This window comes from Anabrus simplex, chromosome 1 (genome assembly GCF_040414725.1).
Source record: "Anabrus simplex isolate iqAnaSimp1 chromosome 1, ASM4041472v1, whole genome shotgun sequence".
Taxonomy (NCBI): Eukaryota; Metazoa; Arthropoda; class Insecta; order Orthoptera; family Tettigoniidae; genus Anabrus; species Anabrus simplex.
In genome coordinates, this window is record NC_090265.1 from 1,707,247,722 (window position 1) to 1,707,264,429 (window position 16,708).

General features: G+C 39.2%; 1 protein-coding gene across 1 annotated transcript in view; it reads left to right on the plus strand.

Moving 5' to 3' along the window:
• Window positions 1-16,708, plus strand: part of LOC136858701 (hydroxyacyl-coenzyme A dehydrogenase, mitochondrial) — a 78,531-nt gene that overhangs the window by 33,208 nt on the left and 28,615 nt on the right. The window contains exon 4 of the mRNA XM_067138439.2: window positions 1,707-1,844. Coding sequence (XP_066994540.1) covers window positions 1,707-1,844 — 138 coding nt within the window. The remainder of the gene's footprint in view (window positions 1-1,706; window positions 1,845-16,708) is intronic.

Sequence of the window (16,708 nt, forward strand, 5' to 3'; positions counted from 1 at the left end):
TCTCTACAAGACATGTTCATGTTTACAGTAATTAGTAGCTCTTTTAATCAAATCTACTGAACACTCAGGAACACTCATTACAAAAAATACAAGATTTTCTAATTCTGTTAGTTTCTGTTGTCCTTTACGACTAGTAAACACTGACAACCACTTATTTGAGGCATCTTCTGTACTCTCCAAAATACTGGCGGGAATGTTCCCAACAAGACAAAAATCTTCATACAGTTCCTCCATATCAGTTATTTCAGTTAATTGGAGGGATTGATAACTTCACAACATTTACGTAGGTTTAGCCTCAAACAGCATAAACAATCACGCTGGAAATTGGAACGGAAGACCTACGGAAGTACACGGCGGAATATGAGGTAAATAACCCAGCATGCTCAGCTTTACCAGCAAATGGCGAGACATTGCGAGATTTCCTTCTTCTGAGGCTCCAAAGAGAGAAAAAATAATGGAGCTACTTTGAACTTCAATGGCACTCAAATCAAATACAGTTTTTAAAATATCTAGAGACAAAAATAGACAAACGCTTGTTTTTACGGGAAAACAGTTCATAATACGGAACTCAAAATTTTCACGTCAAATATGGGACAGGTGGCAACACTACTTCTCTGTTCATTTTTCTGAAAATAGTATTTAAAATTTATCAGATGTCCATTGATGATACCTAGCCTCTAAATAGCAAGTGAATATCATCACTAGTGAAGACAACGCCGGGCTGAGTGGCTCAGACGGTTAAGGCGCTGGCCTTCTAACCCCAGCTTGGCAGGTTTGATCCTGGCTCAGTCCGGTGGTATTTGAAGGTGCTCAAATACGACAGCCTCGTGTCGGTAGATTTACTGGCACGTAAAATAACTACTGCGGGACTAAATTCCGGCACCTTGGCGTATCCGAAGACTGTAAAAGTAGTTAGTGGGACATAAAGCAAATAACATTATTATTATTATTATTATTATTATTATTATTATTATTATTATTATTATTATTATTATTATTAGTGAAGACATAGATATTTGCTATCCATGTAAAACAATATTGTAAATGCAATTAACAATAGATATATTGCAGGTCTTCAAACAAATAATCTAACTGTTCCCAGTAAATATGGTTGGATTGTTGATGAGTTTATCAGATCATTTAAACTCAAGTAACAAGCTACCTACAGCTTATCCGCTGTACTCCTTATCATATTAGGATTTTTTCTAAAGCACTCTCTCTGAAAGTATAGTAGTGAAAATTGTAATTAATTGTGTATTGTACAAAAATATTGTGTAGCACTGGTAAACTCTTTCCCACGTAACCAGAACACGAATAACCAATTTCGTACAACGTAAGTTATATTGAGAATTACCTGGATTTCTGTCCACTGGGGAAAAATCAAACAAAAAACCCATACTATTCCCTTAATACTCAAACATTCACTGTTCATTTACCTTCATGGCATGTAACGTAACCACAATGTTGCTGTCGCTGAAGCACGCACTGATTACTCACCTGCCCACTTATATGCTGTGTCCCTGGGGGACAAAAAGCCCAGCATGGGCACCTGTGTTTTAGAGGGAACAAAATAAACTCTTTTACTTAGAATGTATGTGATTTAAATGTTACAGTTTTTAAATTATAATTATATTTTTTGAATTGTGCTGTGTAGTTTTGAAAATGAAATGGTCTGTTTGTTTATAAAGGTTTATAATTACTTTCAGAGTGCTCCTCAACATGCTATCTTTGCATCTAACACATCGTCTTTGTCCATCGAAGAAATTGCACAGGTGACAAAACGAAAAGACAGATTTGGAGGTCTTCACTTCTTCAACCCAGTTCCTGTGATGAAACTTCTAGAGGTATGTAAATTCACTGGTGTAAAGATAACATCGTTTTCCTAATTTCTTTTTCTTCCTAAGAAAGCCAGAACCTCCAAACCTATATCTTAAAAAACAAACTGAAATTTCATTGTGAGAACCAAGTTGGCTATCATGCTTTGGGTCATGTAACTATCAGCTTGCATTCAGGAGATATTGGGTTTGAACCCCATTGTTGGCAGCCCTGAAGATCCCTTTCTGTGGTTTCCCATTTTCACAGTGGGGAAGGCTGTGGCTTCTTCCTTCGCAGTGCCTTTCACATCATATTTGCATCCGTTATTTCATAGAGGAGCCACTTTCAAAAGGTGGGTGAAAAGATCTAGAAAATGCAGGAGCTGAAGCCCATACTACACAGCCAATAAACGCTAAACAAAGGTTAATGGAAAAGGCTGAGAACGAAATGAAAAAAAGAGGCTGAATCCGCTCAAGCACTCCTAGATAACGACTTACAAAAAACATAGTAGGGCTTAAGGCCCAGTGACAGAGGATAAGCCATGCTACTTGGTGGCTAAGAGGGAAAAGTTTAAGTCCGAAACAGGGCAGAAAAATTTAGAAAATTGGAAACTTAGTCACCGAGAAACAAAGTGAATAAGGGAAAACGAGGGTACACAGGGTGCATCCTTACATTTTACAAGGTTCCCATAAAGGGTTTTCACATTAAGTCAGTAGACTGCCCAGAAAACCTACATTTAAAGTCTTAATAGAAAAGAGAAATCTTACATTGAAATATAGCGTAAACTCAGATCGACCTGTTACGTGCTAAGGGGAATGCTGGAATCCTCTCTTCGTCACACACAGATGAAGTTCATATAGTTAGATAATGGTTCCGTTTTACCTTATGTCAGACCCTAGGCTCCTGAAGGAGACCTCAGTTAATGTAGTACTTCTACAGTCCCAATGAAGATTGAGTCTTTAGATTCAAAACTCTCAGCTCTTTATAGGGAGGGTGGCTGACAGTAATTCCGTCATTGACTGTCCCAAGTCCGTATGAGAAAGGAGGAGGGGGAGGAGTATCACCTCGTGAGGGACCCTTGCCAGAGTTATGGTGAAGACATCAATGGCGTCCAAGGCTGAGATGGAGTCCATTGGTATGGTGGAAGAGGCAACCCAGGATGCAGCGGCGGTTCCAAAATAGGGCAGAAGAGGTTCGTAGACGTGATGAAGTCGGCTCTTTTAGAGGAGACAACCTTGATACCAAATCGGGGGTAGGTCAGGCTCTTTAGCTGTGGTGGAAGCAAATGACCTGGTCCTCCAGGTTGGGGGTTGTGCATAGGGCTAACAACCCCAACCTAGAAAAAATGTGCACAGTTACTGAAACGCATAATAGAGTAAACCGGATGGATACCTTGTTGACGACCTTCGACTTGAAAACAAAGACAAGAGTGGGCTTGTGAAATGTAAGAACGATGTTAGAGTCAGGGAAAATGGAACCAGTCTCTAGGGAGATAGAACGATAAAGGTTGGCGATACTTGGATTGAGTGAAACACGGTAGAATGGCTGCAGAGAATACAGGTTGAGAGATGGCAAGACTCTTTTGTACTCGGGGAATAATAATAATAATAATAATAATAATAATAATAATAATAATAATAATAATAATAACATGAATGTGGAGTGGGTATATTACTGACAAGAGAAGCAAGAAGAAGCCTTTTAGATTGGAAGCCGATCTCAGATCGGATCATTACAGCACGATTCAAGACCCGATTAGGAAATATATATCATGTGCAGTGTTACGCACCTACAGAACAAGCAGATGCCCTAGACAAGGACAGCTTCTATGGACAACTGGGGGAGGTACTAACTAGTATTAAAAAGAGACATAGAAATTGTGATGGGAGACCTTAATGCCAAGATTGGTAGTGTAAACGAAGGGTTAGAGTGAGTAATCGGTAAACATGGGGTTGGGGTCCAAAATGACAATGGTGAACGTTTTATCGAAATGTGCTTAAATAACAGGCTGGTTATTGGAGGATCAGTATTCCCATACAAACTCTGCCATAAAATTATGTAGGTCTCTCCAGATGGCAAGACACAAAATCAAATACCGTATTTACTCGTGTATTAGACCCCCTCGCGTATTAGACCCCCCCCCTGGCTTTTCGAGACGAAGAAAATGAAAAAAAATAAATCTTGCCTATAAGACCCCCAACATAATTCATCAGAGAACGACGATGATTCCCCTTCGAAGCGGGTACAAGTCTTATTGCAGCTCTGATGACATTGCACAAATTTGTGAATAGTTTAGTCCATACGACCTACGCAGTGAAAATGCGTCGAATCCATGTGGTACATCTGTGTTTTGCAGTTAAGAAATGTCCACCTCTGTAGCGTAGGTCTACTGCAGCTCTGAATACGTCGCACAAATAGATGAATAGGCCTAGCTTCGTGTCCAGCCTGCGCAATGCAAGCATGCATCAGTCGTGCTATATGTCTGTGTTTTGTAGTTAATAATGTCGATCAACGTAATGGTTAGCACAATTAGTTGCTGTTTTCGGGGGTCTGACTTCGATTTCTGGTACCGTACTGCCAGATTTACGAATGGCTGGAAGGTTGATAAGCGGTAAAAGCAGTACATGTAACTCCCCTCCACTGGGGGTGTGTCTAAAAAGAGCTGTACCACCTCGGGATGAGGAACCGAGTTTTAGTTCAAAAATATTCGCGGTTGTTGCTATTTATACAGCAGGCGAGATCATTAACAAAGTGGTTGTTTAATATCTCGTAACTCGGGCCAATATAGGTACCGGTATATATACAGTATTTGGAGAGAAATAAGTTTAAAACGTGATAAAAGCTATCCAATTAATTTTACTCGCCAATGTACCTAACAAATAATAATAATAATAATTTTATGTCCCCATGTACTTCAAAAGATTTTCAGAGGCGCCAAACAAAACATACTAGGGTATGCGTTAATAAAAAAAGAGACAACAAACATACGAAATTAAACATTATGATAATAAAACGCATTACCGCTACACCTGTAGATATCCATAAAAGCGGTATATTTTCCTGTTACTTATGTTTATTTTTTCCGTTCAACTTTTGGCACTATCGTCTGTGGCACTATCAGGGCAATAATATACCTAACGTAAACAATGTGGTTTGTCTTATCTCATGGACAGCTGTTTACGCAAATCCTGATGTGATAAATGTAGAGAACAAGCATGAAATGTACTTAAAGGGTCTGCATTCCAACAGCTGCAGTTATCAAAAGAATGTTTCCAGTTACTAAGTATTACATTCAGAAGTACAACTCGTAACATACGCTAGTTATCAGCTGATGACTTGGCATGCCTTCTACAGCACTTCTTTATTTGGAAGGAGTGGCTTCTGCTACATATACACCAATTGGGAATATCAGAGACCATCTGGGAATAGATTTACACTGTTTAGACTCCATAGTCGGGAACAAAATTTTTTTAAAAGGTTCAAAAAGACCGTAGCTCCCGATTGCAGTGCATGGCTCAAAGAGAATGAAGCATGGCTGACGCGACAGGCGAGAGATAGCAGTGAAGATGATGTCTCTTAGAATGCCGACACGCTGGTAGCAAGGCAGGGAAGTTTGCAGCGCAAGGCGATAATTCAAATGAAAGCAGTGATCAGGTTTACTGTGTGCTAGGTCTACTGCTGAACTGACAGAGACAAATGACTGGCCATTAAGTTCTTTCGTATCAATATTTAATTATATGATAACACGATACCCTTATCCCTTTCTTTTATGGGATCGAGTATGAAATGAGACGAATCTTCGTAGCGAGGTTTTACGGCCGTATGCCCTCTCTGACGTCAGCCTCACCAGAGGAATTAATGAGATGTAATGATGTGATATGAGTATCTAAAACAGACTTTTATATGTACCGTAGACCTAAAAGTCATGTTCACCATTTATCGTCTTTTTACGTTTAGAAATACTGCCTTCCGACGAAAGTAGCCAGTATAACTTAAATACATTCTTTGTTAAATAATAGTACATATAGAATGTTCACACGTACAATTTTAGCTCTTTATAACCTAGAAGTCATGTGTTCGCTGTATACAAGCTTGAGGTTATCGCATATTGGACCCCCCTTTACTATTTTTGGCTGTAAAAGTGGGGGGAAAAAAGGGGTCTAATACGCGAGTAAATACGGTAGACCGTTTCGTTAGTCAGATGTGGAGGTGTTCCCTTCTTGATGTCTAGAACAGAAGAGGTGCCGACTGTGAAAGCGATCACCACCTTGTAATAGCTGAAGTATGAGCGAAGATTGCTGCCACAAGCCATCAGGATGCAAAACGCAGTCAGAGAAGATTCGGTATAAGAAAACTGCAAAACAAGGGCATTAGAAAAGAATTTGTGCTGGAGTTGGAAAAACCAGTACAGTCAGTTAGAGATAGATCAAAGAGGAGAAGAGACCATCTGGGAATAGATTTACACTGTTTAGACTCTATAGTCGGGAACAAAATTTTTTTAAAAGGTTCAAAAAGACCATATGCTCCTGATTGCAGTGCATGGCTCAAAGAGAATGAAGCATGGCTGATGCGACTGGCGAGAGATAGCCGTGAAGATGTCGCTTAGAATCCCGACACGTAGAGAAAGGGTGGAAGAAAATCAAGAAAAGGTTCTTAAGTGCCAGTGAGAAAGTATTAGGATTTCAAGATAGTGGTAGATGGATAATACCGTATTTACACAAATAATACCTGCACATTTTTTTAAAAATTTGAGGCACGAAATTGGGATGCGTTTTTTTTTTTGCGTCAATGTTGGCATTTTTTCAAAATAAGCCTACCTGAAGTTAGGGTGCGGGGATTATTCGGTGGCGGGGATTATTTGCGTAAATACGGTATTTATTTTCTTCCAGATCTACAGTACATGACCCTAATGATCTATAACAGAGAAAAATAACAATGTTTAACTTTAACAACTTATGTTCAATCAATTTGCATTTGCTGAAAAATAAACAATCAAACCAAAATAAATCTCCATGAAATCAGTAACAGACACTGTCAAAAGGCCCTTGGTCAACTCCTTATCGGAGATCCGTTATCCGTGGGAATATGACAACTGTGTGAATCGTAGGTTATGATCTTCATTTCCGTGTTGACGTTTAGCTAATAAGATAGCGTTTGAGGGATGTTCCACCATTCAACACATTGTAAAATGTATTTAATTATAAGAAGACCGGTTTCAACTCCCTTGGAATCATCATCAGCTCTTGTTGAAAATCAAATCTAGGGGAATCTGATAACATTCATCATAATAAAAAATTGTGTACCTAAAGGCGATTGCATGGAAACACATCAATAGGTTGCAAGACATTACCTTGAAATGTAACGTACGCATGGCAAGCAGCACTTGGAACTTAAGTTCTTAGTTCTGGCTTAAACTGTCTTGTGTTCATGGAACACGGAACACTAGAAACACATGCACTGGTTGAAAATATATACAAACAACGACACAAACACGTATGATATGAAACCTTGGCTCTCTAAGAGCGTTCTTGGAGTTGGCAGTCCTGTTTCTATCTGGGGGGGGGGGGGGGGGAACGGGGTGAAATACACACACATTGAAACAAAATGTACAAAGACATGGTTCTGGCCTAAACTGTTGCACGTTGATGGACACGGAGCACTGGAAACACATGTACTGGTTGAAAACATATACATGCGATATGTAACAGCTACAACGATATGAAACCATTGGCATTTCAAGATTGTTCGTAGGCTTGACATTCCTGCCTCCATCTGACTAAACTAGATAAAACATATATACATTGAATGTACAAAGACAAACCACTTGGCATTTAAAAGTTCTTGGTTTGGTTTCAAAAAATTGTGTTTGTGGAACACAGAATAGAACTGTAGAATAGAATAGAACACATTTCGATCAGTGCATGTGTTTCCAGTGCTCCGTGTCCATGAACGCACAACAGTTTAGGCCAGAACTATGTCTTTGTACATTTTGTTTCAATGTGTGTGTATTTCATCCAGTTTTTTCAGATAGAAACAGGACTGTCAAATCCAGGAATGCACTTAGAGAGCCAAGATTTCATATCATAAGTGTTTGTGTCGTTGTTTGTATACATTTGCAACCAGTGCATGTGTTTCTAGTGTTCCATGTTCCATGAACACAAGACAGTTTAAGCCAGAACTAAGAACTTTTAAGTTCCAAGTGCTGCTTGTCATGTGTACGTTACATTTCAAGGTAATGTCTTGCAACCCATTGATGTGTTTCCATGCAATCGCCTTTAGGTACATAATTTTTTATTATGATGATTGTTATCAGATTCCCCTTGATTTGATTTTCAACAAGAACTGATGATGACTCCAAGGGAGTCGAAACCGGTCTTCTTATAATTGAATATATTTTACAATGTGAGTGAGGAGATAAAGGCTAATTTAGGAATGAACTTGATGGATAAAGCTGTACACATAAACCGGCTTCGGTGGTGGGGTCATGTGAGGCGAATGGAGGAGGATAGGTTACCTAGGAGAATAATGGACTCTGTTATGGAGGGTAAGAGAAGTAGAGGGAGACCAAGACGACGATGGTTGGACTCAGTTTCTAATGATTTAAAGATAAGAGGTATAGAACTAAATGAGGCCACAACACTAGTTGCAAATCGAGGATTGTGGCGACGTTTAGTAAATTCACAGAGGCTTGCAGACTGAACACGGAAAGGCATAACAGTCTGTAATGATAATGTATGTATGTATGTATGTATGTATGTATGTATGTATGTATGTTACAATGTGTTGAATGGTGGAACATCCCTCAAACTCTATCTTATTAACTGTGTGAATACAAAACAAAATGATACACATAATAAATAAAGTAAACGGCAGAACAGCACATGGCACGTGGCCATCCATATGAAGGGGTAATGTCCTTCCATTCCTCTCCTAACTGACACAGCAAGTCATTAGACATTCCACTCCTAGATGTCAACACGCGACCCATTACAACATGCTGAGCCAGCCCAACGTTGAGACATCTGGTGAGTCAGTGTCGTCTATTTTTCTCACGTATCTACCTAGTACATTGTTCTACTTCCATTACTCACTATGATATCATTATCTAACCACTTGCCATTTAAATAATTACAAGCTAAATCCACCAATACAGTCTAATATTACACTCTTTACCAAGCATTATAATCACCATCACTCTTAATCATACTACATAGGTCGAGCCATAAGTCATGGCAACTATTTTTTTCTCTCGCAAACAGGAGACAGCACGGAAAAACTAAGATATGCATTTAGAAACGTACGGTATGTACTTGCGTATGATGCCACTAGACGGTGTATATAAACAACAGTGTGGGTCTAAACATGCCCCCAAGTGCAGTGTGTTAGTGAGAGCGTTACAGAATGGAAGTCAACAAGCAGGAGCAACTATCGTATATTAAAATAGCAGTTTACCGCAGCAGAAATGCACGCCAATGCCATGCAGAGCCCATGTGACTATGATCTAATCCCCAAAGTCAAGAAGCCATTACATGGACAACGGTTTGCTAATAAAAACACGTTAGCGATACACATGCAGTGAATGATATTCAGCGCCTGCCCCACCGCTGGCAATGCACAGTGGAAACCTTGGGTGATTATTTCAAAGGTCTATAACCAGTGGAGACCTGTCTTTTGTACGTAGTCTTGTGTATTTGCTGTCTATACCATAATAAAACAATGTTTACCAATGGCCTGTGGTCTGTCACTTTCCTATGAGAATCTCCTGAAGTCAGAATTTGTCTTCAGGCACTATGCATAAGTACATGCCCTATATTTCCAAATGCATATTTTAGATGTTCCATGTTGTCTCCTGTTTGTGAGAAAAGAAATAGTTGCCATGACTTATGACTCGACCCTCGTATATCTTCTATTCTAATTGTAAATAAACGAATCAAGCCAGACTCTATATTAAAATATACTCCACTACTTTCATTCCCATCTCGTAACAAGCCAAACTCCACCAAGCCAGTAGCGCTTCATAATTCCCATCCATAAACCACCAGGCACAAATCCCTCCTGTCATCTTATACCACCACTTAACAATTCAATTATCTAACCTGACCACCTTGCGTTATCATCTGCCAGCTTAACTTAATTACGAACACACACTATTAAAATAACAATCCCACAATTCACTCCACTCACCTTCCAACTTAATCCTCCTCTCCTTCGTCAGACCAGACTCCACATATCTACCACGTACAATTCAATTATCAAACCCGACCATCATCCCTTATTTATACTCCCATTAAATTATCCATCCATCTTTGACCATACTCACTCTTAGCAACAATCACTCAAAATACTGACACATATCATCAAATCATCCTCTTATACAATAAAACTATTCCACTCAATCACCTTCCAACTTTAACTTGATTAACAAACGTTCAGTATACTAACTCTCTTAGCAACTATCTCTCAAAATCACACTTTCACGTATAATTCAAATCTAATTAACTATAATCACACCTATCAAAATCACACTTAACCACTAAATTCACTATACATTTCAAATCCCATTAACAAGCGCACTCCACTACATACCAGTTTCTACATACTCTTAACAAACCAGACCATCTTTCCTTATTTACAATCACTCCAAATATCACCCTGCCGACTTCACTCTCCTTCCAGCTGAATCCTTAAATCTACTTAACTATAATCACTCCTAAGAAAATCACACTTAACAACTAAATTGACTGTACATTTCAAATCCAATTCACTCTGCATTTCAAATCCTCACAGCCACTAAAACTTCTTCATTCTTAACCAACCGAACAATCTTTCCTTATATTACCACCATGTCTTCATCCACTATTCCCCTTCCTTCCTTCCTTCCTTCCTTCCTTCCTTCCTTCCTTCCTTCCTTCCTTCCTTCCTTCCTTCCTTCCTTCCTTTTACTATGCCCTCATCATTTTTTTTCATTCCCTACAGATCCCTTAAGCTCCTGCTCCTCCCTTTGTTCATAAACAGTTCTGTTCTCTCCCTGTTCTCCACTGACATTTCCTTTTCACTCTGCACGTCCATTCCTTCACTGTGTTCACCTCTCTGCCTCTCCTCTTCCCTGGCTATGTCCATAGCTGCTTCCCTAAAGTCTGTTGCTCTTTCCTTTTCACTATGCACGACCACTCTTTCACTATGTTCATCTCCCTGCCTTTCCTCACTGAACTTCCTGTTTTCCTTGGTTCTTTCCTTATCACCATGTCCATCTTCTCCGACATTGCTTTCTATAACTTGCCTTTCTTCCACTCTCTTCCCCATCACTTCTTCTTGCTTCAAATTCTCTTCTAATTCCCACAATTTTGTCACTGTCCAAAATCTAGTCCATTGGCTATTGGTTACCACTAATTGCTGACCCCTAATGTGAGCTCTTAATCCTTGAATTCTGGACCTCACTAAATGTTTCTTTAGGTTTTTTGTATTAATCCCTTCTCTTCCCATGTGTCTCTTAATCCAAATTTTTGTACTCTGTAGATTAACCGCGTTTCTTATCACTATTTCCGCCATCAGGGTGGATAACAACTTCACTTTTATCCGCCTGTTACCCTGTGCTTTACCTATCCTTTCCACATCGTCTATATCAACTTCTCTGAATTTAATTTTCATTCTGTTTTGGATGACTTCCACAACTTTGTAAATTGTAATCACTTTGTTCTCTCCTTTTTCTTCCGACAATCCATATATAAATAAGCGTTTCTTCCTGCATTATTAGGGTTTCAAGACATCAGAAGGAAGCCATGGATATCTGACCACACATGGCAGAAGATTGAAGAGAGAAGTGAGGCCTTGATTAACCAATGCAGAGACGCAGAAGAGAAACAATGCCTCAGGGAAAGGTATAACAAAGTTCATCAGCAAGTGAAGAGATGCGCAAGAGCTGATGAAGAAATCAGGTGGAACAGCTTGCAGAAAGGGTTCAAAAGGCAGCGGAAAGGGGTGATTCGAAAGAGCTGTATGGTATCACCAAACAGCTGTCCAGGAAATGTTTTAATGAATGTAAGCCAGTGAAATCGAAATAGGGTTAGCAGTTGATTAACAGTGAGGAACAGTTGAAGCGATGGAGGGAATATTTCAGTGAAGTATTCAACAGGACCTTGGTCCAACAACAGGGACAAGAGCAGGAGAAATTTGACCAACAGGAAATGCCTGCATTGTAAATCAATACTTACCCTCCTAGCAAGAGTGAAATTATCAAGGCTCTTCAGAGTTGTAAGACTAACAAAGCACCTGGTGTGGATAATGTGGTGGTGGAAATGCTCAAGGCAGGCTATGAAGTAACAGCAGAAATGTTACTACCATTGTTCCAAGAAATTTGGAACACAGAAACCATCCCGGAAGGTTGGAGGAAGGGAATCCTTATCAAGTTGCCCAAGAAAGGAGACTTGATGAAATGCAGTTATTGGTATGGCATCACACTTTGGTCAGTACCTAGTAAAGTATTCTCAAGAGTTGTTCTCAACCATCTTAGAGGGCCAGTAGATATTAAGCTCAGGAGGGAACAGGCTGGTTTCAGAGAAAGCAGATCATGCATGGATCAAATCAACACCTTGCAGATTATTATTGAGCAATCCATGGAATACTGGTCTCCATTATATCTGGCTTTTGTCGACTTTGAAAGGGTCTTTGACAGAGTGCAGCGAGAAGCCATCTGGAAAACAATGCAGAGCTGCGTAGAACCTTCAAAGATCATCAGTATTGTGAAGATGATGTACAGAGAATATACTTGCCAAGTGAAACATGATGGGAACCTCTCAGAACCATTTAATATAGATTCTAGAGTAAGGCAGGATGTCTGCTCTGACCAGTGCTGTTCTTGCTGATGCCTGGTGGGGTCATGAGGAAGGTAACTCAACACAAAAGGAGAGGTATACAATGGACTCTGACTGCCTGGGGATTTGGATTTTGCGAATGAAATCTGCCTTCTGACCCACATTTTTAAGGATATGAGTGAGAAGCTTAAGGAATTGGAAACAAAAGTTCAGAGAGTGGGATTAAAAATTAACACAGCCAAGATAAAAGAGCATAGACTGAACAGCAAAAACAAGAATGTATTGGCCATGAAAGAAGAAGAGATTGAGCAGGTGAAAAGTTTTTGTTACCTGGGAAGTATTGTTTTTAAGAATGGAGGGGCAACAGAGGATGTTGTAGAAAAGTTTTTGTTACCTGGGAAGTATTGTTTGTAAGAATGGAGGGGCAACAGAGGATGTTGTAAATAGGATCAAAAAGTCAAAAGGAGATTTTGCGCAGTTGCGACCAATGTGGAGATCGTGTGAAATGTCATTGAAGACAAAGCTTAGGATCTTTGGGTCAGACGTGAAATCAGTTCTATTTTATGGGTGTGGGACGTGGAAGGTGACGGTAGAGATTACAAAATGAGTCCAAACCTTCATCAATAAATGCTTGAGGACTATAGTGGGAGTTCGCTGGCCAGAAGTTATCTCCAATGAAGAACTTTGGTAATGTACCCAAGAATGGAAATCTGAGGTAGTCACAAAAGAAAGGAAATGGAGATGAAAAGAGGCCCACAACATATTACAAAGCCGGTGTTGAAATGGAACCCTCAAGGAGCAAGGTGGAGAGGTAGATTGAGGCCGAACTGGTGCAGGACCATTGAAGCAGAGGTGACAGCGATTGGGTACTCCTGGACTAACATGAAGATCATGGCAATGTACAGGGTCAGATGGAGAGCTCTAACATGTACCCTATGCTCCACACTGGAGTGAAAGGAATTTAGTCAAGTAATTGGCTGACAGTTCTAGAACGAAGGCATGATGTGCAGTCTGATTGGTGGAACCTTACGTCATTAGGCGGAAATCTAATTGGTTGATCAAAGCTTCAGACAGTAGTGACAACTCGGAAATAAGCCAAAAACAATTGAAAGGGCATCAAGTTATCAAACCATAAAACATGAACATTCTCAGTCATGTTAATTCCACCTCAGTGTGCTAGGTGGAATTTAAATGAAGATAATTGGAATTCAAGAGATCAAATTGGGGCAAAATATATGTTTATAGGTTAGGGGTTGGAAAAATTTACCGAGGGTGATCTCCAATAAATTTCCAAATTCTTTGCAATCATTTAAGAAAAGGCTAGGAAAACAACAAATAGTGAATCTGCCACCTGGGCGACTGCTCTAAATGCAGATCAATATTGATTTATTTTGATTTGATTTTTTAAATCAACAATAGTGACATCTTGTGAAAACACACAAATCTTTGTTGAAATGGTGAAGTTCAGGCAGTTACAGTTAGATTCCACTTTTATTACTAGGAACGGTGGAAGTTCAAACTTGGGGATAGGTCTAACTATTGTCACTATTATTATTATTATTATTATTATTATTATTATTATTATTATTATTATTATTATTGTTATTGTTATTATTGTTGTTGTTGTTACCGTGGTTTGGTGGATTAGCAGAGGTGAAAGAAGGTGCCGGGATGAATGGGTCTAACCACAAAGCCGAGATATGGATTAAAATTTTATTAAAGGTTATATTTTCGAAAATGACAAAACTTAACAATTTTCACATGGAATTTCCAAATTTAACAAATAACAAGAAGTCAACAAATATCCGACAATCAGGTACAAGACCAGGAAAAGACAAGATTCAGAACAATTCTGGACCTTACGCCCCTTGCTTTACAATTCCCTTGAGCTCCTAGCTCAAATATACCAAGCACAGTACTTTCAAGGGCAGAAAACCGCTTCATTCAAAGAGTACTTGCTCCAAATTACAATATCAGACCTCCCAGAGGCACTTTTACCACACAAGAAAAGAGCTGACGCGCTCTCAGTTTTTCAAGCCTCTTCAAGGCAATAGCAGACTTTACAATAGCTTGCCAACAAGGCACAACTTACAAAAATGAAACGGGGGTACCTCGTACTAAACCTACTGGGCCTTTATAGAAAATGAACAGGATAAGTAAATGGCCCGAAAAACCAAAAGGAATGGAGGCAAGTATTTTCACTCCTACACATACATTCTTAAAACCTAAAAGGCACTAGGCTATGGAGGTGACCCATAGAAGAAGGAAATTTAAACATTACGGAAGAGAAAAATTCAGTTACCAAAACATAGTCATCTCAAACCAAAATGAAGGGGAGCTTGAGAGGGTAAATCACTCTCCATCCCCGAATTCCAGTTACAAATTTAATTAAGTTTTTACATAAGCCGGCAGAAAATTACATATTTAGGAAATTAGGTTACATCGTAAAGGTTTCGGACCTTTCCCGCGGGATAAACTGCTGAGCTAGCAAGAAATAAAGATGTTAAAAGGCCATTACCTTGCAGAAGACCTGCTGCCAGATGAAAGAGGCACTTCCCGCCTCCTGCTACACGTCCATATACTAGGTTAGATGTTAATCAAGTAGCCACGAGACATGAAAATCAGCAGTTTATAAACCCTCGGGGAAAGTTCGAGACCTTTCATCAATAATAAAGCCACACCCTCTCACTTTTATTGATTAGTTTAAAGTTACACATCCAAACAAAGAAGAAGCCAGTGATTGGTTAGAAATTAATTACAGAAATTCTGGATTGGCTAAGTTCAAAACTGGCGGAAAGAAAGATAAATATTGCCAACCCACAACTGAATGAACGAAATTTAGTAAAGAACAAACTTACGAATACAAAATTTCTTCAAGAAAGTTCTTTCACTTCGCACCAGGATGCATGATCATAGTTTTTAGGCAGTGACATCTATGAGAGAATGTCCAAATTTCTTGATAAGTAGTAAACAAAAACATGTCGAAATTCACACAGTGACATCTTCAGAGGAAAGGTTTAAGTATGTCCAGTTTTAAGTTCACTGTTTCTCCTGTAGAGGAGTACTTTAAGGCAGAAAATTCAATGTGCGGCGTAGATGTGAACCACCCGGTACAATTATTATTATTATTATTATTATTATTATTATTATTATTATTATTATTATTATTATTATTATTGTCATCTTTTTTGACTTGGTGTTTGTACTAGGCTATGTTCTGGAACATAATCATGCCTGGCATCCTTTATAATATCAAAAACAATCCTTACTTATAGCAGAAATAAAAAGAATATCACTGTCATCAGAGTTGGGAAGCCATCATCATCTTCAAATCCTGTTTCCAGCTTTCCGGGTCAGGTTGTGAATCAAGGACCTCCATCGCTGCCTGTCTCCCCACCGCTCTTCTCCTTTTTTTAAGTACATATTCTGGTTTTCCTCCCCTTTTCTCTATGCACTCCCATACAGAATTTCTCCACCTCTTTCGGGTTCTTCCCGATTGGTTACGTTAGTAATTTCACTAAACAAATTATCGGTAAAAAACAATTGAAAAACTCTAATTCAGTCTCTGGTTTCATACGTTGTGGTGGTTTGTAGCCTGAAACCTCTATAAATGGTGATTTCTTGAAATCGGGATATGTTGATTTATAATTGCGCCAGCCGTCAGCATCAGCTACCTGTTGGGTAATGGTACAGAAGTTGATTATCACCATTTCACTTGTAGGCGCCGTCAAATGCTATTAGATATATTCATTAGGGTAAAAAGGAAGGTGTAGAGATGCGAAAATACTGGAGTTTTGTACAATTTCCTGCCATATACAACATTGAACAGTACACTGTATATGACTAAGAGAGCACATGGCGACCATGTTTGTTTACTATTGCTAGAGCCTTCGTGTGCATGAGTAGACTGGACATAGCTAACGGCTACACTGCCATCTAAATAATAGATTTTTGACAGACTGTCAAATAGTATCTGGATTTTACAAAGTTCCACGCTGAACCAAAAGATGGCAGTGCAATATAGCATCGTGTGTTTTGTTGGCTAAGAGATGGCAGACGCGGTGGGCAATGCAATTTCATGT